Source organism: Desmodus rotundus, chromosome 12 (genome assembly GCF_022682495.2).
Source record: "Desmodus rotundus isolate HL8 chromosome 12, HLdesRot8A.1, whole genome shotgun sequence".
In the NCBI taxonomy this organism is placed as follows: Eukaryota; Metazoa; Chordata; class Mammalia; order Chiroptera; family Phyllostomidae; genus Desmodus; species Desmodus rotundus.
The window spans coordinates 95,514,688-95,542,535 of NC_071398.1; the positions used below are offsets into that span (position 1 = coordinate 95,514,688).

Genomic DNA, 27,848 nt, shown 5'->3' on the forward strand with positions numbered 1-27,848 from the left:
TAATAACTGAATTTACTTACTACCTTCTCTCTGGAGAAGTCATAAGGTCCAGCACGACAAACAAGACCGATAAATGAAGAAGAAAATGTAAGCACACGTCTAACTTGCTGACCCACTGGCCAATGATTTAGATGGGGTTGCTCTGGTTTCAAGGTGTCTATTCAGAGATAAGCAATCTCCTGACACATTTGCCCTCTCTCCCAAAAGTGTTTGCCATGAGAAATCCTGTGACATCTATTATTCGGTGTATAAAGAAAGGTATTTCTCAGTGTTGATTTCGTGACTTTCCTATCCCAGTGTGTAAATCTAATCATACATGAATGTTAAATCAGGCGAGGAAATGAGAGGCACTCGAGGTCCTCATCAGGTCTGCTCTGCGTGAGTGCCTGGTGGGCAGGTGGGAATGAAGAATTGCAGGAGTAGAAACCTTTGAAGTGAATTCTGGGCCCACACAGAAGGAGAGGGAGGGTTATCTTATATGGAGAACAGGGAACAATTAGATCCTTCAAGTCCTCTCATTCCCCAAGCACGTCAAGGCCCCTCTCTGCCCGGACAAATACCGGAACTCCTAATCCACTCAAGTTGCCTGGTCACATATGACAGCAAATGTATACACGAGAAAGATGACAAAAGAAATGAGTAAGACTGAAATTAGGTCCTTGGTATCATCCTGAAAGAAAATTAACATCTTTTAACATATGCTGGCGGCTGAAATAGTGGAATCACAGAATACTGGTGATTTAAAATAATACAAGTTTATTTTTTGCTCATGGGAAGTTCAGCTGGCAAGAGGGTGGGGCTGGGGGTTTCTGAATGACATTGTCATTTAGAACTCTGACTGATGGAGGTCCTACCACCTTTAACACGTGGTCTCCAAGGTCACTCTGGAACGCAACACCCATGTGGCACAAGCGATACAGGGCGTGGCAGCTACGTGGGAAAAGAGCGGAACTAAAGGGAGAAATACGCATCACTTTCACTCTCATTCCCCTGCCAGACTCAGTCATACGACTATCCCTACCTGCAGCGGGGGCGGGGAGATCTAGTCCAACTGTGTTATAAGGAAAAAAGAAAAATAGGTTTGGTGACTAATCAGCCAATTTCTGCCACAGAGTCTTTTCCAGAACGTTATACTTTATCTGCATGTCCAGAAAAAGTCCAGCCATTGTTAATATAATGAGAACGGTTTGCATAACATCGATGTAACCTGGCAGCCGAGGAGAGTGGACTGGAATGCGCATGCGTGAACAAGGACAACTTCACTGTTACTAGTCAGTGGGGGCAGTAGACACCACTGAGTGAGCATGTGTACTGTGCGGTCATCACATTCAAAATGATGAGTGAGTAGAGCAATGAATCTGCATCAAATTTTGTGTTAAGCTTGAACATTCCTTCACAGAAGATTGGGATGATTCAAAAGGCCGCAGCTATGGGCAACTGGTGATTGGCAGCTTCATCACAACAATGCACCCGCTCATGCATCATGTCTCATGCAGGGTTTTTTGGTGAAATATCAAATCACGCAGGTGACTCAGCCCTCCTACAGCCCAGATTTGGCATCCTGTAAACTTCTGGCTTTTCCTAAAACTAAAATAATCTTTGAAAGGGAAGAGATTTCAGACTGTCAGTGAGATTCAGGAAAATATGATGGGGCAGCTGATGGTGACTGGGAAAAGTGTGTGAGGTCCCAAGGTGCCTACTTTGAAGGGGACTGAGGTGGTATTGTCCTGTGTACAATGTTTCTTGTATCTTGTATCTTCAATACATGTCTTTATTTTTCATATTACATGGCTAGATACTTTCTGGACAGACCTCGTATTTATTCCAGTGAAATTCTACTACTTAACAGATTTTCCTTCCAATAAAACTTACTATAAAATGGATATAGCCTGTAAAAGGTAAATTTCCACTATCATTACATACAGGCTTATTCAAAGATGAGTTCAACTACATAGAAACATTTTTATGTGTCTTTAATTTTGTTATCTTTACTCCCACCTTTAGAGTGGCTTTCTATTTTTCTTTTTTCTCAATCTACTATTTTTCATAGAAGTTAGATAATCTTTTGAAAACCCTTCGAAAGATTTGGATTGGGCTTAGAATAAAATAAAAAGTCCTAAGGAAGACCTGTGAGCGTCCACAAGGATCTGACCCCTGGCTTCCTCTCCAACCTCATTTACCAGCACTAACTTTGCTCACTCTGTACCAGCCCGGCAGCTCCTTGAAAAGGTCAATGGCCTTTCTGCCCAAGGGCCTTCCCACTTAGTATTTCTTCTGTCCAGAGGGTTTTTCTGTTTCTCTTTTTTACCGTGACATATATTTTCACCTAAAAGAACATGACTGATGTATGTGACTCCCATTCACTCAAGCACCAAGGCCGAGACGAGTAATTAACGGCTACGGAGGAGATGGGCTTCCCCCCAGTTGCCATACTGGCAGAGAGAGCAGCAGGCTACAGGTCCTGGCTCTGTCTCCTGGACGAGGCCTATTACAGCCCAAGTTCTGGGCCGTAGATCTTGAGGACTGGCAAGTGCCCAAAAAAACAAATACAGCTTTAGAATTCACTTATATCTCAGGATTCAGCTTTTCACGGAATTTTTGGCTTCCAAAAATTTCCCCACCAACTCAGTCATACATTTAAAAATAGTCTAAAATGATTTTATCCAGAACTTATAGATGTTCCACACCAAAAGGGTTTATAATTTTGCCAGAAACAAGAGACCTTCTACCGCATACTTCCCCAGTCCTCTTCAGCTCTTATGAATCCCAGAGGCTCTGCCTCGGGAGTTTACCTCCATACTGTTCCACAGTTTAAATGCACTTCTTACTATTTTCTCTCTTGTAACACACTTCCCTTTTCCTTTGTGACTCTGACCACAACTTTGGATTATACGTCATTTCTGTTTCATCTGTCCCTTCCGTTATCCGGAAGCTCCGCGAGGACAGGAATCTTGTCTGCTGCGACTGTCACTGAACAGAGCACCTGGCACAGTGCTAGGACACCACAAACCCTAACTGCTTACTAAACAGAAGGGTGACTGGATGAAATTTAACGCAACCATAGAGAGTCAGAGTGGTTTTAAATCCTGTAAGAGAGCAATAAATACTGGCAATATTAAACTACTTTTAAATATTGATTGCCTCCAAAAATGATGCAGGATAGCATAAGATTAACACACAAAAAAATAGTGAGTAGAAGAGCAGTAGGTAGTACAGCACAGACTCTGGAAGCAGACGGCCTGGATTCAGATTTTGGTTCTGTGACTTATCGGCCAAGGGGCCTTTGTTAGAGACTTAAACGTGCTGTACCTGTTTTCTGATCTGTAAAATCGTGTCAGTAAGAGTTCTTCGTGATGTTAACCATGATAACCAGGCCAGGCATCCAGGGAAGTGGGATATCATTGTGGTCGTGGCTATTACCGTTGCAAAGTCAATGTTAACCAGTGGTGCCTTCAAGCAACAAGGGCAAGTTGCACAGATAAGAAGGGAAAATATGTAGGTGTGACAAGCTGTAGAAGTGGACTTGGGCTGTAGATGTGTCCGCAAGAGGCAGGAGCACACAGACACACCCCAAGAGAGGCAGGGAGGAGTGGGCTCACGGGTGCAGGTCACCAACGCCAGCCTGTACTCATGGCAGACATGGTGGTCAGGGAAGAGGGGCTGCGAGAGAGCCTGGACAGGCCTGCTGTCTCCTTCTGTAAACACTCAGAGCTCACAGTTCCGTCACCCACTCTCCGGGGGAAGGACGTCGTTGGATCTGATTTCAGACTCGTTCATTGTAAGTAGGTGGGAGCATCCACCAAGCAGGCAAGAGTGCGTTGTGCACCTGTTGACAGCAGCAAGCTTCCCAGGCATTAAAGGCCGTTCAGTCCAGGGTGGCAGTCTTCCTGACAAATGCACTATGCTCTCTACTCATGGATCCTATTTTTCAAAAGACAGCACACTAGATCTTTCCCATTTCCTTTGTTCCCTTTTTTTAACACAGCATTTTTCTCCAAAAATTGAGACTGTATCACACAATCTCTTCCAGTGCGCTCATTCCCCACCCCCAAGCCTGGATCCATCCACAGGAAAGTCATCAGAGCTGGAGCTTGTGACACCGCACTGACTACACGTCTGATTATTTTATAACAAATAATATTTTACCCTTTTTTAGTAGATGCAAATCTAGTTCTTTTTAGTCACCCTGAGATCATCTACCCACAGCCTCATGAAAAATTGACATTAAGATGAGTTTAATTGCATTGCCTATATTAAGACTCTAAAGTTACATGCGTTGGGGTAAAACGCCCAGAGCTGAACACCGAGATGCATGAGGGGAAGAGCAATAAAGCTGAGGCCAGTGTGCCAAGCCGACAACTCCGGAGGAAGAGTGAGGAGGAAACTAGAGAAGATAAAAACTGAAGCCAGAGAGCCCAGCTGGCCCGCTGTGGCTGTCACAGTCCAGCCAAGCAATGTGAGGGGCCCGGGTCCATGACTTAGAGACTCTGAGAGATTCTACTGTGTGGGACAATTTTCTTGAAATATTTTGCCTTCTAAGGGTAGTGTCTGCAATCTGACTTCTTAAACAATGGCCATCCTAAAATTTGGTGAAATATTTTAGAATAAAAGGTTTCATGTAAATGATTTCAGAAAATAAATGAAGTCCTCCCATCCCATATAGTATTCAAATTATGTTATTGCTTAAAATACTTTTTCTATTATACTAAAATACAGACTTTCTTCTATCAATGGGCGCCCTGCTGAGATATAACTTCCTCACTTGCACAATTCACTGGCTCTCTTTTAGGAAAGGAGGGGAGTCAGGGGGGTCATGTCTTATATAAGATGTGATACAATATAAGGGTGCGACTATAAGGAAGTTAATGCAAGACGACTTTCCCAAAACAGGGTACATAAGGTAAATTAGAACTTTTAACAAGCTAATATGCATGCCAGCAGAAATTCCTTACCAGCCAAGTGGGGTGATGGAAGTAGAGGGTAAAGTTGAGAAGAACAGGGTCTTTTTGTATAATCTAAGAGTTTAGGAGAAAGTGGGAGACAGTAGGAGTGCAGACAAACGCCGGGCACTGTCACGCGTTAGCAGGTCCCGGAGATACAGTGCTGGGTGCTCGTAAGGTTCTTTCAGAGGAGAGTCTTTTCAGAGAAATTGGCGTTCTGTTGACTACGATGAGAAAGGCACTGTCATGGGCAGGGTCGTGTGCCCCCCAAATTCATATGTTGTAGCCCTAATTCCCAGCACCTCAGAGTATACTGTATCAGGAGACAGGGTCTTTAAAGAGATACTTAAGTTAAAATATGGTCCTCATAGTGGGTCCTAATTCAATATGGCCAGTGTCCTTTCAAGAGGAGACTAGGACAGTGACACACGCAGAGAAGGCAGTGAGGACACAGTGAGAAGGCACCGCCCACCAGACAAGGAGCAAGTTCTCAGAAGAAACCAAACCTGTGGGCACTTTGGTCTTGGACTTGTAGTCCACGGAATTGTGAGAAAGTAAGTGTCTGCTGTTTAAGCCACAGTCGGTGGCATTTGATGACAGCCTAGCAAACTAACAGAGACACGAAACAGGGGCAGACATGAGGCCCAGAAAGGAAAGTACTGTGTATTTAGGAACCAGCTTAGTGAGAAATTCCAGCATGCAGTAAGAGCTGGGAGGAAGAACAGTGACCCTAAGGGTGAGGGATAACAGAGGAAGTAGCTGGAAAAGAATGAAACAATGCATGGGAAACACTGGCAAGTGTGTTGAACCTGTGCCAAAGCGAGAAACGTAAGCGTCCCCGAGCCTAACTGCATGACAGAACATGAGTTTTACCACCTCTTCATGGAGTTTGTTCCCAGGACTGTCTCCAATAATAATAATACCACCACCACCACCAACGTGTATTTAAAAGACGCTGTGTGAACTACACGCTATAGCGAGTGAGGTTGGAAGTGGTCCAGGCAGGGAAGGGAAAACTCTAGACATTCGAGATGAAAGCAACAGCTGCCTCCCACAGGTGGTAGCTGCAGAAAGTCCCTAAGCTAGACGATGGGACCATGAGAAAGGATGGCCTATTCAATCACAGTTCTCGGCTACCACCAGGAATATGATTTCCCACTCAGCAGTTTGTTTGCCTTTAAGTGGAGCTTCAGAAATGCGACAAACAGCAGTTGTAGATATGTGAGTAACAAGAAATTTTTCAATTTTGGGGTCTCCATTCTCATTTACGTGTGATTCCACGATTTTAAAAGAAAATAGTTTTTCTCAGGATAGAAGGCAGGAGGAGAGACAAAAGGCAACAGTAAAGTATGATAACTTCTCCAGAGTATTAATGAGACTCAGTTATTTGGCAGCTGTATGCTAAACGGTCCATGATAAGTTAGAGAAACAGCATTATGAACAACTGAGTAAATGTAATGTAATTACAGTCTATACCCCCTAGAGTAGAGACACTGGCATCTGAATCAGCTGGGGTGGAGTGTTTGCCATACTAACCCCCAAGTTCCAACAGCCCAGCCTTCCTGGCCTAACCTATTCTAAACACCTAAGACATTGACATTTATTTTTATCACTATCTAAAAGTTAAATTATTTCCAGTAAGCAGCAACAAGGGCAGAGAGTAACATCATCTCATCCAAATTAGATCCCCAAACAGAACTGGTAAAGCTACACTTTAACTATAATCTTTAAATGAATTCAAATAGTAAATATATATATAAATATTGTGTGTGTGTGCATGTGTGTATCAAAGAACTGTGGATTCCATAAATAGTTGAGGGAAAAATATTTATTACTATTGTTTCCAAACAGTGAAGACGAGTTTGAACTGTATTCTCCAACACAGATACACATGAATCATACTAACTGGATGAAAGATAATTGGCAAAACACAGCAGAAAGGTATGTGAAATATGAACAGTCGCATTTAAGAGCACAATCATCAGTCTTACAAAGAGCTCAGAAAACTGCTGAGAGCAAATTCATTGCAGGGGACATACTTCAAGTTTGAAGGGCGGACACTACCAGTTAGAAGGGCCACCCTGGAGTATTCTTTTTGTTGTTAATCTACCTGGGAAGCTCTGAGGACCCATTACCAAGTATGGAATGCATATAAGGGCATAATGCTTTATCCCGTGATTAATGCTTTCTTTTTCCCCAAAACAGGCACCCATATAAAAATCAATGTTTACGTATTTATTTTATTTTGGGGGGGGTAAAAAAATTTAATGATTTATATGGATCAGTTCATGAGGCAATAGCCAGGTTTACCCATCATGCTTTTCTTTTTCCTCCGCGTGTTGGCGACAATTTTGCAGCGTGTCCAGCATCTCCACACCCCCACTTGTTCCCACAGTGCACGGCCTGTGAGAGGCAAGATCAGACTGTACGAATGCCCATTTGGGGGGTAAACAAAACCAGTGCCCCAAATGTGAGGTGCACTGAGGATTATGAATGTTACTGAAAATCTCCAAGGAAAAAATAGGCAAATATTTGGATATAGAAACTACCTATCAATTTGTTAATTATCACATACCTATAACATAATAAACAGTCCCCAGCAGATGGGGATACTTTACACCCACGGAACACGAGACGAAATGCCATTGAAAACGCACCCTCTCCTGGGGCACAGGAGGGCACACATTTAGACGCATGGAGTTGACAAAGTTTCGGCATGGCCTCATTGCGAATTCCAAGAAAGCCTCTATTTGGGATATTATGTTCTCGTGTACACACAGCAACGACAGCCAGAAATAAGTAGCAAGCAGCATAAAGAAATTAGAGGGAAATTACTTTCAATACAAATGTTCTTTGTTGTTTTGCTCTAATGTGAAAGTTACCTTCAAACAGTTAAGTTCGAATCCATGGTTGCAGATATGAAGGTCTTAGGGGAAAAATAGTAATTTCTAGGTAGACGTGTTTGCCACATCCCATTAAAAACATGATTTGTGAGAGAGCAATTACTCTACTCTGGGAGATGGGATAATGGTCTATCATTGTATATAGGGAAACGAGCTGGGGCAGAGCTTAGAGATTTCGGAGGCAAGTGGAAGACGTTTCTGGTGTGCAACCGAAGATGCCAGGGCAGAGCTTCGCTTTGGCCATGAGGGGCCCTCCTCGTGACCCTCGCTCCTACTGCCTCTGCCGCCCTCAACGCATTTCAAGGCATCAACCTCAGCTAACGACTGAAAAATGTAAGCCCCCACCAGTGTTATTTTCCACCATCACCTCACTGTCCTTAAAATATAATTGTTTTTGGAGAAAAGATGCTCTTTTTCTGAGGTAACCACCGCCAGTCACCACCTACTGCCCTCCTCCGGCCATCTCCCTGTTCCCGGGGTTCAGCAGGCCTGGAGCCCCTCCCACCCTCCCTTCCTGTGTGCTGTCAGTCCCCGTGTCTTCACTTTCTTCTCTCCCAGTGAGACTCATGACCCGTCAAGGCAGCCACTCTCAGGCCACGAGCCCCATCTCCCTACCCCTGTGGGTGCTGGGCCGTCAACAACAAGTTCTGAGACATGACTGCTACTGTTCGGAAACTGTGTGAGCCGGTTAAGTCACTGGTACTCTGAAATCGGCCACTGCAGGAGAATTCCTATTATGAAAACTGGCAAGAGCTACCAATCAGGGACTTCCCTTTTCCTCGTCCCTCTCATTCCCCCCAGACCTGGGCTGTGAGGGCACCATTGCCCCCGCCCCACTGCCCTTCCTTTGCCTCAGACAGGCAACCCTCAGCTCTGGGTCAAAGAAACTGTCTGCTTCCTTCATGCATGCACGTGGGCTGCTATTTCTAGAGAAACTTGCAACACACTGCAGATTTTTGCCACTATGAATTCACGATCTCCAGCAGTTCTTTTGGGTGTTCCTAGTTCTTCCATTCTCTACCATGTCTAGAAGCTTTTCCGTGTTCTTTAAACCTCTGATTCTACTAAATTCTTTTCATTCCAGAATCTGCTAAATTGAAATAACAGAATGGAATATTCTCAGTTTTGTCCTCATAAGCTGCACATTCTCTCCGTCCCTGTCCATTACCCCCTGCTCACTCCCTCCTGCCATCATGGAAGAGAGGTCCACTCTTTTGAGTCTAATCCCATACCTCCTCTGAAGCCTGTCTCTACTGTCTTCCCCTTTCTTTAACGAATCTTCAGCTTTTCTCCTTCTGTGGGCCTTCCCTTCCTGTTTGGAGATGGAGTGCCCTGGTCCCTAGACACCAGCCCTCATTCTCTGAGTGAGGATCACAGTGGCCTGCTCCTAGTTTCTCGAACGCACCTCCCTCCCACCTCACAGGGTGTGCGCATGTTGTTCCTTCAGTCCGGACGCCTTGTAACTCAGGTCAGAAAGCTTTCCCGCAATCACCGATTCAAAGTCAGGTTCCTTTGCTCTTCACTCTCATACGTCCTTATATCCCTTCTGAGAGTTTATCTCACTGTATAACTGTACATTTAGTAGGCGATTACCTAATTGTCATTTTCCACACAACAGTATAAACTCCGTAAGCTCAGAGAGCATGTCTGCTTTTGCTCATCTTTGTTTCACTGGGTTTAGCACAATGCCTGGCACATTTAAGTGCTCAATGAAGAAACTGATCCATTGAGCCATTTTAGCATTTAAAGAGTCATCCTTCCCATCCTGCAAAATTCCATTTCGACCTCATGTCTACTGATCTTACCTCTCATACTCTCTGTCTTGCTGGCTGTCTCTTCCATCCCTCATCTTCTCCCATAAGAACCTTCTTAGAAGAGTTGTTTCATTTTCCTTTCTCTACTTACTCACTTCCCACACAAGGCTTTTATAATTCATCACTACACCGAAACCATTCTCAGCGTGGCCAGTAGGGACATCTTCATCGAGAACTGTTGCAAAACAACCACTTTCCCCTGCCCCGCAACTTAGATGACTTCTAAGCATTACAGACACTTGTCAACTTCTTCCTTCTTGAAAACAAATGTCATCCCTTTAGTGTTCACACTTCACTCTCTTCTGGGCTTCTTCCTGCCTTCTGAGTCTCATGCTTCTGCTCCTCAGCCCATCTTCCATGTGTTCATGAACCCACCCTCAATCCTTCCCTCTGCTCCTCTGAGAATTCTTCCATGGTTTCAATACTGACGACATCTAAATGTCTGCCTTCTGCTCGGACCTCACGCTAATATCCACCTGCCTACTTGATATTTCTATGTACTTGGACATGAGTTTGTGGATATACGCCACAAACTTAACATGTCTGACATTTAAGTCATCATCCACCCTGTCATTTGTTCTTTGTCTGCTGTTCCCTTTGGCAGAGTGATCACCAGCAAGCTGCCTAAGTGGGACTCCCGGCTGTCACCACTGGCTCCCTCTCCATACCCTGGCGCTCACGTCTCCTCACTAAGACCTGCGACCTGTGGATTCTCTCAAATATCTCTGGAATCTGTCTGCATCTCTCCAGCCCATAACAGATGCTCTGGCCCTTTCTCACCTGGATTACTGCAACTGTCCCTGAATTGGCCTGTCACCAATATCTAATCTTACCACTTCCAATCCACTCCCCACACAGCAGCCAGAATGTCCTTTCTAAAACATAAATCTGTCTCCTACTTGAAACTCATTCATGCTTCCCCTGCCCCTAGGATAAAATCAAATTGCCTGCTGTGGTTTACATGGCTCTGCCCCAGCTGTCTGGCTGCTACTTACTTCTCTCAGCTTCTATTTGCTCCCCTCCTTCCCTGTCTCCCAGTCATGACCTCTAGTCTAGGTCTTGGACAGCTCCATGTTTTCCCACCCTGGGCCTCTGCATATTCTTTGCACGGACCACCCATCCCCCACATACTCGTCACTCCTGCATCCTTGAGATGCCACCTTAACTCTTATTTCCTCTGAGAAGTAAGATCCCTTGCAGGGATCCTGGCCAATAGTGGGCACCAAGTAAGTGACCTTTCCTTCCTAATTCCCTCATTTTAGTTTAATGTCAGGTTTTGCACTTTTGATTTTGCTCAAGTTATTTTACTAATAAAATACAAATGATTTATATTTTAAAATATTCTGTTATAAAGATCTAACAACATAATATTTTTAGTATGTGATGAATTTTGCTACTAAAGAGGTCCATCATAAATATGGCATTCGCAACATTATCTGCCCCAAAAAACTTTAAAGAGTAAGTTTACATGTCCAAAAAACTAAGGTATATACAGATGTTTTACTCTTCTAGTTCCCCTTTTTATTCTTATCAGAGCAATGCCAGCTAAGTGAATTAGACTACAATTACAAGAGTCAAATTTTAATATTTCATCTTTTACCTAGGTAGCACCTATTTGTAGCATCATAAGAAGGCATGACATACTGAATTTAACCATGTACAATGTCTAATATCTGATGGTTTCTGACCAACAAGAATGATAATTTCATCAATTCAACCTAATACAACATAAATAATGTCGAACAAAAATATACAGAAAAAGGCAGTCACATCAGAATAGTTATAAAGGTTATGTGCATATGCACTTGAATACAGGTATCCCATTTATGAATTCTTACGCTCTACAGAAATATAATTAGCTTATTAACAAGTTTCAGATTGTCCCACAATACAAAGGCTAATTATCATTATTATTTTGAGTCACAGAGTTCCCTTTAAGACTCCAATGAAAGCTACATATTGTCTCACCAGGAAAAACAAAATGCTCTCATGCTTACATAAAGAAATTCAAATTTCTACTTATTCAGAGTCCATGAAGCCAAGATCCAAGTGTAAGAAGCTAAACAATGGAAGATTTTTTAACTATAAGGTGATGATTCCATGACTATATTCAATGAAAGCTGACTCCCTGGGAAAGGGCAGGGTATTCATACATTAAGTATTAAGTAACCGAATGACGTTTCCAAAAACACTGATGGGTCAACATAGTTTCTGATTTTAGTCTGGCTGAAGCCATAGGAAGTGAGAGACAGTATAATTTGAAATCATGTTAGTTAAGTTAGAAAAAACAAATACCAAAAGATATTCCTGACATTGATCTAATCCCACGTGGTCTATTAATACACCCTGCGGGTGCACTCAGAAGTAAACCACACACAGCTCGCAAGTTCATTGTTACTGGCACCCGCCACGTACATTGAAAAGCCTGTCAGCTTACTGACATCACTGATCATCCACCTAGTGCCTTCAAGTTAGAGGAAGTGATTAATTTTGTTGGATAATTAACAAACTGTAGAAACGATCCCTGAAAGTATAGTCTTATTTTGTTAGGTAATTAAATGAGAACATTGCATTTGAAGAAAATAGAACCATAGACAAATACTGACTTTAAAAATAATTAAAGTTTTAAAAAGAACTTTTATTATTGTGACAGAAATGTATCTGTAACCTGAAACAGGCTGTAGATAAGAAGTTGTGATTCAGCTTTCTTGCCTCCCCCCACCCCCACAGCCCACGAATGCTAACACAGAGCCTCGGTCTGTGAGTCCATCACGTCCTAAACTTCCCAGGTGCCAGTGTGCACTGCTGTGATGAGGGCGCGCTGACTCACATCCTCAGCCCGCCCCCGCTGCCATCACTCAGCCTCGCGCCCCACAGCCTCTCACAGGTTGTACAGATGGGAATGGCAGGGGGAGGAGGTGTGAACGGTGGGGTAGGCCTTAGGGGTTTTTCAAAACTGCAAGTCATTGTGGAACCCATTTAGTAGGTTGTGACTAGCTTTTTGGTTTGGGGATTTTTCTTGGGGGCGGGGGAGAAGTTTAAAATGAAATAGGATACAATAGGATACAGTAAAAGAGAAAAATCAGAGTGCATCACATATGTAAGGGTAAGTATCTCTTCAGATGTGTGTGTGTGTGTGTGTGTGTATGTATGGTCAAGGTCTTAATGAAAAAGCTACTTTAAAGGTGTAGGTCTCAGTTTAAAAATTGTTTTAAGTCTCAGGTCATAGACCTACGTTCTAGTCCCAGCACAGTCCCTTAGCACTGTGCTCCCTCAATGTCCCCTCACATCTGCCTCACAGTCACATGCTATAAAGCAGCGTTCTGTGCTACAAACCCAATATACAAAAATCTGTTGCATTTCCATACGCTAATAATGAACTATCTGAAAAAGAAATTTAAAAATTTATAATTGCATTGAAAAGAACAAAATACTTTGGAGGTGAGAGATCTGTACACTGAAAACTATAAGATAATGATGAAAAAAGTGAAGAAGATACAAATAAATGGAAAGATATTGCATGCTCGTGGACTAAAATAATTAATATTGTTAAAATGTCCATACTACCCAAAGCAATCTACAGATTCAATGCAATCCCCATCAAAGTCCCAATGCCACTCTTTACAGAAACATCCACAGATGAACAATCCTAAAATTTGTACGGAACCACAAAGACCCCAGAGAGCAAAAGCAAAGATGAGAAAAAACAAAACTGGAGGAATCATGCTCCCTGATGCCAACTATACTACAAAACTATAGTAATTAGAACAGTGTGGTACTCACAGACAGAAAAACAGACTTACAGATCAATGGAACATATAGATCAATCCTGGAAATAAACCCTTGCATCTATGGTCAATCAGTATGTGACAATGGGAAAGGAAGTCTCGTCAATAAATGGTGCTGGGAAACTGGGCATCCACATGCAAAACTATGAAACTGGACCCCTGCCTTAGACCTTACACAAAAGTTAACTCAAAATGTATTAAAGTTTGAATGTAAGACCCGAAACCTCTATCCTGTAAGAAAATGTAGGTGGTACACCTCTTGACATTGCTCTTGGCAATAACTGGATTTGACACCAAAGGCAAAGGTAACAAAAGCAAAAAGAAACAAGTGGGACTATATCAAACTAAAGCTTCTGCACAGCAAAGGAAACTATCAACAAAATGAAAAGACAGCCTACTGAATGGGAGAAATATCTGCAAGTCACATCTCTGATAAGGGGTTAATACCCAAAATATATAAGAACTCATGTGAGAACCAATTGGAAAAAAAAAACAACACAAAAACCCAGGTACATCACTAATCATCAGGGAAATACAAACCCAAACCACAGTGAGATGCCCTCTCTCACACCTGCTAGTGTGGCTATTACCAAAAACACATGTTGGCAAGGATGTGAAGAAATGGGAATCCTCATGTGCTATTGGTGAGCCTCTAAGTTGGTGCGGCCACTCTGGAAAAAAGTATGGAGGTTCCTCAAAAAAATTAAAATTAGAACTACTATATGACTTAGCAATTCCACTTCCAGGTATTTATCTGAAGAAACCAACAATGCTAACTCAAAAAGATACATTCACTCCAACATTATTTACAACAGCCAAGACAGGGAAACAACCTCAGTGCCCACTGCTGGATGCATGAATAAAGAAAACGTGTGCGTACACACAATGCAACGCTGTCTGTCGGCCAGAAAGAGAATGGAATCTTGACATTGTGACAATATGAATGGACCCTGAGGGCATGATGCTCAGTGAAGGAAGTCAGCCAGAAAGAGAGAAGTGCCATATGATCTCACTTATATGTGGGACCTAAAAACAACAAACAAACCAAGTTCATGGATACAGAGGACATATTGGTCATGGCCTGAAGCCGGGTGTGATGGGTGGGCAAAATGGGTGAAGGATGTCAAAAGGTACAAGTTTCTAACGGTAAAGGGGGTGTGTCATGGGGATGTAATACACAGCATGCTGACAGTGGTTAATAGTAGCATACTGCGTATTTGAAAGTAGCTAGGAGAGAGGATCTTGAAAGTTCTCACCACAAGAAAAGAAAACTAATTATGTATGGTGACAGATTTTAACTGGACTTATTGTGATGACCATTTTACGATATGGAAACATACTGAATAATTATGTCATACATATGAAACTAACAATGTTACATCAATTATACCTTAATAAAAAAATGATGTCCTGGGGGGCGCTGTTTTAAATATCTGAGAAAAAGTCATTCTCCTTAGATAATGAAAAAACAAACAAACCCCCAAACAAAACGAAGTAACAAGCCTGTTATTACTTTCAGAACATCTGTATCCATCCATTTGTGGCCACAAAGACCACTGTGCGTGCACTGCAGCCCTTCACCAGGAGCAGGCCGTTCAGGCCGCAGTTTGAACTTGGACTTTGACTTCGTGTTTCCGAGTCTCTGAGATCCCACGGTCTGTCTTAGCGACTGGTACCTTCTCCCTCCGAGGAACTCCATAAAATACCTTGGGAAAATCTCGCCCTGTGAAGTTCATATTTTTGCATGGTTTTCCTGGGTTTTTCATTCTGAATGATTTTCTAATATTACAAGATTTCCCTTGAAAACATTAAACTTTCTACCTCACTTGTATCTCTTAACTCCGTACTCTCATTCTTAGAAACGACTGTTTTATTTTAATAGATTCCTACAGCACTGTGCCAGTTTACAATACTTTTTTCTGACAGCTCTGGCACAATTATCTGGCTGAAGACTACCTATCAAGTTTCAATCGAAATCAATCAAAGCCACTAGGACCCCTGGAGTGCATCTTCAAAGCCTACACATAACCGTGGCTCACACCTAGTCACTTGGCCGGGCCACATAGAACACTCGGGCCAGAATGCTTTAAAATTCCGCATTTCAGGATCCAGACTTCAAAGGTCTACCTTTCTTAATACCTTTGGAAAATGATCTCTTTCCAAGTAGAGTTCATTTGAAAGACAATATAATTTTTTCAGTTATTTACTTTCAGTACTGAATTGTACATCTTAACATTCAGAAAACACATTAAGGTAAGTTAAAATTCAGTGCAGAAGTGTTACAGGGGTATGGTGCTTAAATGTACTGTCAGAGTACATTAAAAGTAATGAGCCTGAATGAGTCGATGGCAACTCTATCTTCCACTTGCTCAGCCCAAAGTCTCTGCAATCCCCTTGGCTCCTCCTTTCCTCTTACACCCATGCAACATATATTGTGAATTCAGTTCCCTTCAAAATTATAACCCAGGTTCCAACCGCCTACATCTCTACCCGTTCTCCATCCCTATTCCTATCACTCTCTACTGCCATTTCTCAACAGGCAACACTGCAAAACCCCCTCTGAGGTCCCTATTGCTACTCCTACCCTTCTGTAGACTGTTCTCAGCCCAGCGGGCACTGTGACCCTCTAAGTTCAGGCAGAGAACATCCCTCTTCCACTCCAGGCTCCCCCAGGGCTGCCACTTCCCTCAAAGGAGAGCCCAAGTCCTCACAATGGTCAACATTTCGATGGGCTCTCTAACTCCCTCTCCTGTTACTCTCATTTTCATTCACTTCGCTCCAGCTACACTGGCCTTGTAGCTGTTCCTCAAACCCACCAGTCCTGAGCCAACCTCAGGGCCCTGGAACTCGCATATTGCTTCTGCCAGGATGCTTCTCCCCCAGACTTCCCCATGAGGAGCCCAGCACCTTCACCTGCTCAGGGAGGTCCACCCCACCTAATAGCAGCAGTAGCTCCCCCTTCCCCACCAACCCCATCTTACTCATTTTCCCTACTTTTTCTTCCTCCATAGCTATTTATCACCTGCTAACAGAGTAGATATAGTCTTTATTTACTCTGTTGGTTATTGCGTTTCCTTATGCAAGAATATAAGGTCCATAAGACCTGGGATCTTTGCTGGTTGTTCAGAAAAGAAATTTATATTAATGTCATGTTTAGGGAAGAATATTACCTAGGTACAAGAGTTAATATCAATAAATTGGTGCTAATTTTTTTTAAAGGTGATCTCTCTTAAAACCAAAACTTTCTGCACAGAGATTTCTACTTCAAATTATTTCATGCAATGTGTATAGTTTTATCAGACATACAATAAGGAGCAATGTATCTAGTCATTTGGTCGGTATGGGATGCGAATGGGTAAGTTGAGACTCAAAGCTTCCCACGTCCCTTGAAAGGAGTCTAAGCAGGCTTGTTTTGCTTTGTCCTAAATCATTTAAAAACAGATGTCCAAAGCTAAATACTTCGTCTGCTGCTATAGAAACCACTATCACAGCAGCCCATTCGAGAGCCTGACCTATTCAATAAATGTTAGTCTTCCTATTGTTACCACCCGAACCCGCCAACTATTAGAAGGTACAGCTACTATATATTGATCAGCCTGACAAGAAAGTCTGAGAGAGACTAGTTCACACACACCAACATTTCCTTCAACAGTCAAAATCCAGTGACACACAGGGACTAGCTCTTACATAATTTGCCATGTTATTATGCATTCAAGTTCCACCTTTATTATATATAAATTTGTGCATCTTACCTTAATATTGCAGGCCTGCTCCATCAATCTTCTTGCATTCTCCTCTGCCCTGTATCTCTTTGGAAGCTGAACTCTGAAGAACTTTAAAGCACCTTCAAAATCAGCCTGCAGAAGATCTTCCTTTGAGGTCTGCAAAATAATCACCCAGAATCGTCACCACGTTTTAGCCTGCATTCATGACAAACACACTGAAAAAAGAATTTCTAGTTTCCATGATGCATTTTTACAGCTAATATCTAGGCTAGTTCTAAAAAATTTGAGAAAGAGATCTCTAACCTCTTTACTGTAAGTTGAAATAAGTTGCCATAAATCCTAGAAGCAATCTAAGAATTAATTAACAGGCTAACACATTTAATTTATATTACCTAAAGATTTGAATGGTGGATCCTGGCAAAGCTAACCAAGTTATAGCTCTGAGAGAAGAAAAATGCAAGAAAAGAAAAAAAAAATTTAACCCTGGGACTAATCTGTGGCTTTACGGGCATTTTAAACATAGTATTGCAAAGCTGGCTGAAGAAGACACAGACAATGCAATCAAAGCACATCAGAGTTACATAATAAACACCTAATTGGAGGATGGCTTTTTCGGCAGCTCAAGTGATGAAAAGAAGAATTTGATCACATACCTTAAAGAATGCTATGGTTGCCCTGACTGTCGATTCCCGGCCAGGGCGCCTACCTGGGTTGCAGGTTAGGTCCCTGGTTGGGGTGCATATGAGAGGCAACTGACCAACAGTCCCATCTCACATCAATGTTTCTCTCCCTCTCTTTGCTCCGTCCTACCCCTCTCTCTAAAAATCAATAAATAAAATCTTTTAAAAAAAAAAGGAATGCTATGGTGACCAGAGGGAAGGGGTGGGAGGTAGGAAAGGGGAAAGCAGACCAAACATTCGGTGACAGAAGAGATGTGACTTGGGTGGCGGGCACTCAATGCAATGCACAGATGACAGGCCTAGAAATGTGCACTTGACACCTGTATGATCTTATTAATTCATGCCGCCCCCACACGTTTAATCAAAAACAAGCCCAGAATTGGTGTAGCTCAGTGGATTGAGCACTGGCCTGAAAACCAAAGGTTCACCAGTTCGATTCCTAGCCAGGGCATGTGCCCGGGTTGCAGGCCAGGTCCCCAGTAGGGGGCACTCAAGAGGCAACTACACAATGATGTTTATCTTCCTCTCTTTCTCCCTCCCTTCCCCTCTCTCTAAAAGTAAACAAATTAAATCTTTAAAATAAAATAAAATGTCAAATAAAAAAAGTAAATGAAGCAAGCCACTCAACTGCTGAACTTCTCAAGAAAACTACCGTTTGCAAAACTTACTTCCTTAATAAATAACAATTACTTCTAAATATGTGCATGCACAGAAAAAAGACTAGAAGGAAATGAAATAAAATGTTTCTCTGGGGGGTAAGATTACGGTTGTATATTTTTTTTCTTTATATTTTTGTTGTATTTTCTACAGGAAAGATTTTGTAATAAGAAAGACATTAAGGATATTAATGAACAACTATAAGCAATTTTTGGCAAATATTGTGATACAAATTACAGATGTAGGCAGACTCAATAACACATAAGTAATCCAAAAACAAACTGGATGCTTTAAGAGTCTGTACTGAATTATCCAAAACTTCAGTAATAAAATGGGAAAAAAAAAAAACATGGTGGCTAGAAGTCACATAACTATGCATTAGTTCAAAATATTACTTTACTAAACTCAGAAGTGGAGTTGTTAACCACAAAGACCGCACTGAAAGTGTATAAGGAAGTCGGAGAGACTCCTGCTCATAACAGGGTCTAAGTTGTTGTCATCAGCACTCTGGTCCTGGCCACTGTCGTCTCTCAGGCAAGCCACCGCGGGAGCCCCTGACTGGTCCCCGTTTCCACTCTTGCTCCCCGCAGTGCACTCTCCTGATAGCAGCCCCATGACGCCCTTTCAGATCACATCATCCTTCTACGTAGAGCCCTCCAAGGGTTCTTACCATTCTCTGAATGAAACCCAAGTTTCTACCACTGCCCACAGGGTCCTCCATCACTGCCCCCCCACCCCGCTCCTCCCTCCTGGGTACCACTCTCCACCTGCGCTCTCTACAAAGAATCTCATGGCCAGGCGAATCAACTGAAACTGGAAAGGCTGTTCTTCAACCGGGGAATTCTTTAAGCTTTTCTATATCGCCTTCAGAACAATAGTGAGGGAAGAGTAAAGTAATGAAAATACCATCACCTTCCTGATATTATTTGTTGAGTAATGTCAGCCAGAATATACAATAGACAAGAAATAGAAAAATCTGAATAAGCAAAGACATGTTTTCTTCCCTTGAAAAATAAAAGAAAGAACTCCACCAGCTTTTACATAAGAACTAATAAGTGATAACTTTTGAAAATTAGTGGCTCTACTAACACTCAGATAGGGAACCTGTTTACTAACAACATCTTCCAGATTATAAAAAGATAACTCGGACGGTTAAAAACACTTAAACAATTCCAACTTCTCTTTCCTTTCAGGTAGGTAGAAAGAAATACCCGGAGGACGAAGCTAAGGCGGATGACACCCTACACATCCCTCCCACCCCTCCAGTAAAAGGAATGAACCAAACTGCTAGGCACACAAGTGATACCACACACACCTGGTCTGTGAGTTCGCCAAGGCTCCACTTCAAGCAGATCCAGTGTTTTGTTTTATTTATTTTTTTAATCAACATTTATAGCCCTGGCTAGTGTGGCTCAGTGCCAGCCTGCAAACCACAGGGTCACAGGTTTGATTCCCAGTCTAGGGCACACACCTGGGTTGCAGGCCCAGGGGGCACACAAGAGGCAACCACACATTGATATTTGTCTCCCTCTCTTTCTCCCTCCCTTCCCCCCTCTAAAAATAAATATATAAAATCTTTAAAAAATATTCATAAATCAACATTTATTAAATGCAAATTAGGAAGTGGATTTAAGACTCATTTTGATATATAATTGATGTTTATATTTGGGCCACATCAGAAGTCTACATGCAACTTCTACATTGGGGTTTCCGACTTCTTTGAAGAATTGTAATCTCTCTCCAATGAGCTATCCTTGCAGCCGTTAATGACAAAGGTAGAAATGGAAACATACTCTCTCCTCTGCTCCTTCACTCCCCGCTTAAAAGTAATGGTTTCAGAAAGTCTACGAATCAAAAACAAACAAACAAACTAGGATGTAATTTGATATCATGACAAGTTTGACCAAAGTGGAACCTCAAACCAGCTACTAATGGGACGGCTGAAGCGTCGCCTGTCTCCGTTCACCCTCCCTGGCCTGACAGTCCTGGGGACTCACTGTGCACGTGCCTGGGTGTCATGTGAAAGTGCAGCCATGGCTGCAATCCATGCGTCGTGGTCTGAAAATGACCCCAGTCACGTCGAGGGGAGAGGAGACGCTGCACGTGAGGAGAGTGAAGCTTTCCTCCTTCTCCACATTTCGCGCACTTACAAGGGTGTGGACTCTGGTAGTGCCATTGCTGATACCATTTTGAGTGTGTTTTCCCACTGAAAAATTCAGTGCAAGAGCATCACATTTTAAAGTGATTTGTTTTAAGGAGGTGTGGTGTGTGGAGAGGGAGAGCTCTAACCTCTCAGGGTTTTCTAGGTGCTTCCATTCCGAACCTCTATGATTCCTGGATGAGAAGCCATTCTTTAAGGGCCTCTGATAAGCAGCAAATTCTAGGTTCGATTATTTTGGGGAATTAGTTGAAAACAGAAATCTAGGCATGATCCACTTTCTCATCTTCCCTGTTTTCACCACAAATGGCTTTTCTATTTAGTTACACAGAGTGTCTAACAGGGTTTCTGTTCAGCTGAGAACCGCTTTTGAGGTCTGAGAATCATCTGGAGGCACAGGCTTTAGAAGAGGGAAGCATTACCTAGCTGGTGTCTAAGTTACCTGTATATCGTTTTGGTGTTTTAATTTCACCAACAAAACATTTACGTGGTGAGTCTACCTCAGATTTTAGGCCTTTTGTTAGTATGGATGGTGAGAAACTTGTAGCTGATTTATGAAAGGGAAGGTGTCCTCCGAAGGACAGTAAGCGCGCCCTGCGAACGCACTCGGTGCCCTAGCGGGCTGGCGCGGCCCCTCTGTGAACCGGGCCGATACCTCTATCACACAGCACCGTCTAGATTCACCTCCTTTGATTTGGTCAGTTCGTTAAGAAGTTAGGTTGGAAAATAGACAGGGGGAGGGTAAAAATAGTGTAGGAAATGTAGAAGCCAAAGAACTTATAAGTATGACCTATGGACATGAACTATAGGGGGGGAATGTGGGAGGGAGGGGGGTGGGCAGGATGGAGTGGAGTGGGGGGGGAATGGGACAACTGTAATAGCATAATCAATAAATATATTTTAAAAAAATAAAATAAATAAATAAAAAAAATAAGAAAAAGAAGTTAGGTTGTCTCACATGAAAAAAATAACCACTGGGAGCTTTAAGGTAAAATCAGGTGTTTTTATGTGTTTAACCCACACACTTTCACGTTGAAAACATGAAGCAAGACCCAAACTCCAGTGCCCGCCCTCTCGTCTGCTAATGGAAAGACCCAATGTCGCAGGTGGCAGGAGTCCTCACAGGATCACCCCGGGCAGGTCGGCCATCGGTCCCGCATCATTGACCAGCCCACCCAGACACGGCTGAACAACCGTACTCCCCTGGCGGACAAGCTGAACTTCGAGCAGCAGACCACTGGGTGGCTGAGCCCAACCCACAGCCATGCTGCCAGCGAAAGGGCACGCAGCTCGCCAACATGCAGAGTGTCGCCCCGCGAGCACAGCGCTGCACACCACCCCCAGAGCCTTCCGTGGCCCTGTGGACAACTCGGCATACGCTCTGCACACATCACGCACGTGGCACTAGGACCTGGACCCCGAATGTCAGAGCCCAAAACAGCCCAAGGGATGTGCTTCCTCACATGCCTAACTGGGCGACCAAGCCGACTTTGCTCAGTTGTGTGGAACCCGCGTGCGTTCACATTTAAAACATACGGATACACACGTGACCTCCCTGAGACCTGAAGCTTGGGAACCTAACTCCCAGTGGACTTTATCGTTGACAATTTGTTTTCAACCGGCGGCAGCTCAAACTCTTCTCTGACGCACATCTGCGTATGAGAGGCATTCTTAGTCACCAGTTTCTCTTTTCCTTCAGAACATGGGAAGCGTAAATGCCAAAGCGTGGCAGCCCCAGGTTACTGGGAAGTCGCCCGTTCGTGCTCCTGTGGCACAAAGTTGAGCAGCCTTTAGGAACGTATGCGGCCAAAGCCGAGTCCTCAAAGAGATGCAGAGAACTTGTTGAAATACACATTAGCACTTCTTCATGTCAGAGCCCCTGAAATATACTTGTTATTTCACTTAAAAATTTTACTTCACTTAAAATTTTTTCACTGAAAAAACAAAAACCTTCTACCAGAATCAAGAATCTTCACTTTTCTCCTTTATTAAGAAAAAAAAATGTGATTCAGGGAAACAAAATCTAATGAGTATTGATGATCTCACCTGGGCATTAAAACAGGTATTGAACTCTTTATTTCTTTCTTAGATGTCAAAGGAACTATATTTCTCAAAAACACGACCCTCCCCCCCTATAACTGTATGCTAGTCACCGTATCTAACTTCATCTTGGAATGATAAACAGACTTTCTTCAGGGTGACACATTACTTATGTATGCAGCTGCCTAACATGTCTGTTAAGATTACATGTGTGTGCAAATACATACAGGGAGACAATTAATAATGGTAAAGATAAATGTAAACAGAGATGAACTATACTGGAGGGAAATACGTGAGAGAAAAGAGTTAAATTCAGTTAAGTCAACATCGTACTTTTGAAAAGACTCAAATGGGAGAGAACCACAATGAGGGAATAGTCGGAAAGGCATTCAACTCCATTATATAAAATAGACAAAGCTAAATTACTCCGAATAATAGTATAGGACCACTGCAGACCAATTGCGTTATGGAACAGTGCTAGGTGAAGCTCTCGAACCACTGAAAAAGAGCCCTGCACCAGTGATTGTGGGTATTTAATTTTAACCCTTGGTAGGAAGCAAGGAAAGGTGATTTTTCTCTTGTTCAGGAAATCAAAAAATGAGCCAGCCAGACTTCCCAGAGTCATGGCACAGACCCAACAGTTTGAAGCGGTTTCATAGGCACACAACTCGAACATTCTGGGAAAGAAATCTACAATTTCCTAAACAAGGGTTTTTAGGGGGTAAAATTCCCTATCCAAAAAAAAAAAAATCCAATTGGCAATCAAATGGGGAAGTCAGAAAGCAAACCACGCAGTCTAGATAAGTAGCAAAGTCTGTTGTAAAATTTAACCCTTTGGAGATACAGGAACAGAACACTAGCACTTGAGAATTCTGCTTTACTGCTGAGCTGGGCCAGCCAGAAAAACCTTTTTTTTTTTTTTTTTTTTTTTTGTGGCTGCCACAGAGATAGTGCCACTAGTGTGGCCCTGGGCTCTGAGAAGAGAGCCCTAGCTCCTCCAGCCAATTAGGAGTGGCAGGGACCCGGCTGGGGCAGAGCCCCTGGCCGCAGCCACTTGCACTTCCTTCTCAGTTGAGTGAGAAAGGAGAAAAAACCAGAAGACTGCGAGCTCCTCCAGGACACAAGGAATTCTCAGGGAGGGTAGCAGACTCCCCCCAAATGAAGTTCAATGAAAAACAGTCTCACCGCCAGAAGCCGAGGCACAAACAGACGATGCCCCATCCCCAGAAGTTCCAGCACGCGACACGCATACTCATTCACCAGCTTGGTCCTCTCGTCGTGCATGTCCTGGGACTTTCTGACAGGAGGCGTGAGCTTAGCAGCTGGGGCTGGGCAGGGCACCCCTTGCTCCATGAGCAGTACGCAGGTATCCAGACTGAGGAGGCTGGGTCTCTCATCCACGATGTTAAGAGGTGCAGTGGGAGGGGAGCCTCGCTGAGGTCTCCCCAGGAGCACACAACAAGCCGGTCTGTGCTGGCAATTGCCAGCTAATGTCTCCACAAGAAAAACATTTTGGCTAATTTAGCCACGGTGCAAGAGCCCCAAAGTAGACTGGAGAATAAAATCAAATACTGATCTCAATGAAAAACAGCAAAAGCAATCGAATGCAAGAAAATGGCCAAGAGTGACGTAGGAGAGTTCAGATCCATGTGTCAAAACGTACAAGCTGCTCAGAAGGGTCTAGCGTGTGTGCATGCTGTGCGTATGTGTGTCTGTGTCTGTGTGTGTCCGTGTGTGAGCAGACAGCAGCAGTAGCCAGGAAGCCAGGGCAGTTGTGAGGCTGCAAGGAGAAAAAGGATGAGCTCATTGCAATCCTTGATTCGTGACAAGCAGCCCTGCTGCTGCTGCTGCTGCTGCTGCTGCTGCTGCCGCCGCCACCGCCACCACCGCCACCACTGCCTGTCGCTGTGAATCAGTAATGAAGGGGTAGGCGAGGCAGGGGAGGGAAGAGGAGGAGGTCGGTGAATGAGCATGCAGAGCGTGTCTCGGGGGAGAATGCTGTAATAAGAAGCCAATGGCGAGCGTCGGACAGATGCGCTTCCCCTCCTGGTCCACCTTCAATCAGTGCTCGTCTGACAGCTTATGCTGTTGAATCCTAAGCCCACAGACAGATGAACTAGCTTCTCCTAGCATGTGATGCTCACAGAGAAATCAGACAGCCTGCCAGCCAAGAGGCTGACCTTTACCACTCTTGCTTTCTAACAACGACAACAGATGAAATCCTGATTCTATACTGCATATTCAAAGTTGAAAGCTCTAATCCTTCTAAGGTTACTGAAATCTCGACTGAAGAGAGGTTTAGGGGAAAATGAGAGGGGGTGGACCAAGAGCAAGGACTCAGCATCCAAGAAGTGACACACCCTGGGGTCGAAGTGTTTGTGCGCCCACGACTTTTTGCAATGCGAGGTGTGCAGAAGCACTTCAGCCCTCTGGGAAGCCTGGGCATGCTTTACAAGTACACAGTGCGACAAAACAAAAGCCTACAATCTACTAATAACTGCTAAAGTTGAGATTCCAAAGTAAAAATAACTTTCTTGAGTCACAGGCCTTGACAGACACTCCGTTAATAGTCCAAAACATTGTTTTGATAGACTCCGGTCACATTAACCCTTCCCCACTAATAATATAACTGGAAATTGCCCCTAGTCGAAAACTTCACAGTCTCAGAATTAAAGTGTGGTGTTCATTTATTAGACATAAACAATCAGTGGTAGCCAAATGAAGGCCAAAGGAACGGGTCCCCTTAGGGACAGTTCCCTAACCCAGTCCGACAGTTACTGCGTGTGCAGGCCCCTGGTGTGGCGGCTCCGCAGCCAGTCCCAGGAGACCAGGCTGGTCCCTCCAGGACAGCGGCAGTAAGAAGCCAAGTAACCGGTGCTGAGAGGGCCCAAGCAACTTCCTCCTGGCTCTTAGTTCGCTAAAGCATTCCAGAAAGTTCCAGACCTCTGCAGGCAGCAAAACACGAACATTTACCAGAAGACTTCTGTGACCTTGGTTAGAAAAGTAAGCTAATTATGGAACTGGGTTAAAGGGAAATATTGCTTTCCTTAGCAGAATATTGTTTGGTTTCTTTTTCTAAAACCTCAGGGAAACAAAAGTTTTCTCGGTTAAATATTTAAAGTACTAATAGACAAAATATCTAAACTAAGATATCTGTATGTTGTTGTCAAGCCTTTATTTCTTCCTAAAAAATTTCCTTAAAAACCATACAAAGTAAAGATTTTAATGGAAAATGACCAGCAGTGTGAGCATATTCTACGTATAAAATCCCAGGTCCTTAGGTGCTGGAGGAGGTAACTGCCGGGTGACCAGGGTGGGGGCTGGCTCAGCTGGAGGGGAAGACTCTCAGGAGGAGGGAAGAGGTTCTGCGCTGTTCACCTCCACCCTACACACGCACATGAACACACACAGGGGCAGCTCCACTCCTGTCTTGTTTACTACACACTGAAGTTCAGCAGGAGATGTTGTGCGAGGGGACCGCTGCCGCTCTGTGAGTTAACAAGTACCTGCCACAGACACGTCCCAGTTAAGGACAAGGGGACTGTTCTGACTCCCAGAGGGAGGAGGAATTCACTGACTCCTCTGCGTACAAGATTTCTTTCTGATTGCTTTTTTTAAAAAACAGGGGGAGATGCTTTCACCCACCTGACTTGGTCTCAAAGAGCCCTAGCAGAAGCATTGCTTTTTCTTATGTAAACCAGAGACAAAAAACTTCTTGTCCCACTTCTTGCCCCAAGGTTTCTGGTAAAAAGAAGTAAAAATGAATCTGTAGACCTTGGAACTATACAGTCTGGCTCTAATGCTCACAAAAGAAGTTAAACCTGTATGTACTGAATAGGAAATGCTAGTAGTTAACATGTGACACTGTAATGAGCAAAACAAGTTACACTTAAAACAGGTATATTAACCAAATGCTGTGTGAGAGACACTACAAATAATCGTATTTCAGTTTCCCCAATCTCTCCATCATGCTTTTCCTAAAAAGTGCATTATCCTTGAGGAGGTGCAGGGGCAGGGGCTGTCTCGGGCTCTGAGCAGTCAACCCCTGCTGGGATGACAGCGGTGGTGGTTGGCAGGGAGATAGCACGGATCCAGGGTGTCCCTACCCTGATCAGGCTGAGGAGCGAGGGCCGCACCAGGCCCTGCAGAAGGCACTGGGGATTGGAGAGATGAGGATCCTGAGGAAGAGTAGGCTCAGGTGGCAACTCCTCCCAGCTCCTAGACCAAGATCCTGAGCCAGGGGAGGCCCAGCTGGCACCGTGGGGGATGGAGAAGATACAGCTGCTGACACACAGGAGTGGATGCAGGTTCTTCATGTGCTGGACCCGCCATTGAAGAGTGAGGATGAGGGTGAGGAGGGAGCCACAGCACAGAGCAACCACAGCTCCATTCCTGTGGGCCCAGAACATGCAGAGTTGGGGGAAAGAGCAAAGGCTGGTGCAAGCCTGCCACAAGGGGGCTCCGGCCTGGGCTGGGGTTATACCAAATGCCCAGGGGGAAGGTGTGGTCCCTCCAAGCCTGGGAGGCATTCCCTGTCTGGAAATGACCACACTGAGAACTGCCTCATCTCCCTATGCTCGCTCCAGGCCAGAACCAGCAGCGAACAGAATGCATCTGAGGTGTCGCCTGCGTCCTCATCTCCCACCTCCCTCTGCACTTCAAGGCCAAGCAGACTTCTCTGAAACCCACCGACTGTGACGCACCTGTGGGGACATGTGCCCGAGCCCCGCTCGCCTCAGCACACACCACTTTACAGAAAATAAGGTGCCCTATGCACACGGAAAACAAACAAAAGCATCATCCTTGCTTTCACAATTTCCACGATTTTCCAAACCTGGTCCTGTTTCCAAGTTGTCCTTTGAGAATAGGCTGCTGGTAAATATAAGGTAAAATACTCTTAGAACATCACTTGGTGAAAAGAAAGAAGTGATCTCTGGAATTTTCAAAGCCCTGGAAGAGTCCTTGTCTCAGTGAGCATTTCCCCATCTTTCACCAGCTCTCCAAATCACTCACTTATTGCTGACGAGATTCAACAATGAATCCAGCACACTTTTGAGAAAGAAAATTGGGAGTTACAAAGTAATCCAAAAATGAAATCAATGATAAGAAACTCTTCTGAGTTTATCGGTTAAAAATACACGAT

At 43.8% G+C, this 27,848-nt stretch overlaps 1 protein-coding gene and 1 pseudogene across 7 annotated transcripts in view; one reads left to right on the plus strand and one right to left on the minus strand.

Moving 5' to 3' along the window:
* Window positions 1-27,848, minus strand: part of RABGAP1L (RAB GTPase activating protein 1 like) — a 446,160-nt gene that overhangs the window by 85,663 nt on the left and 332,649 nt on the right. For 5 of the 7 annotated variants that reach the window (XM_053916149.2, XM_053916150.2, XM_053916154.2 and 2 more), the window contains one exon: window positions 17,198-17,326. In XM_053916149.2, coding sequence (XP_053772124.1) covers window positions 17,198-17,326 — 129 coding nt within the window. Of the gene's footprint in view, window positions 1-14,883; window positions 15,169-17,197; window positions 17,327-23,890; window positions 24,074-27,848 lie in introns of those variants that run through there. The other 2 variants (XM_045189435.3, XM_071219848.1) reach the window with 2 other exon arrangements.
* Window positions 26,759-27,251, plus strand: LOC112298336 (male-enhanced antigen 1 pseudogene; annotated as a pseudogene).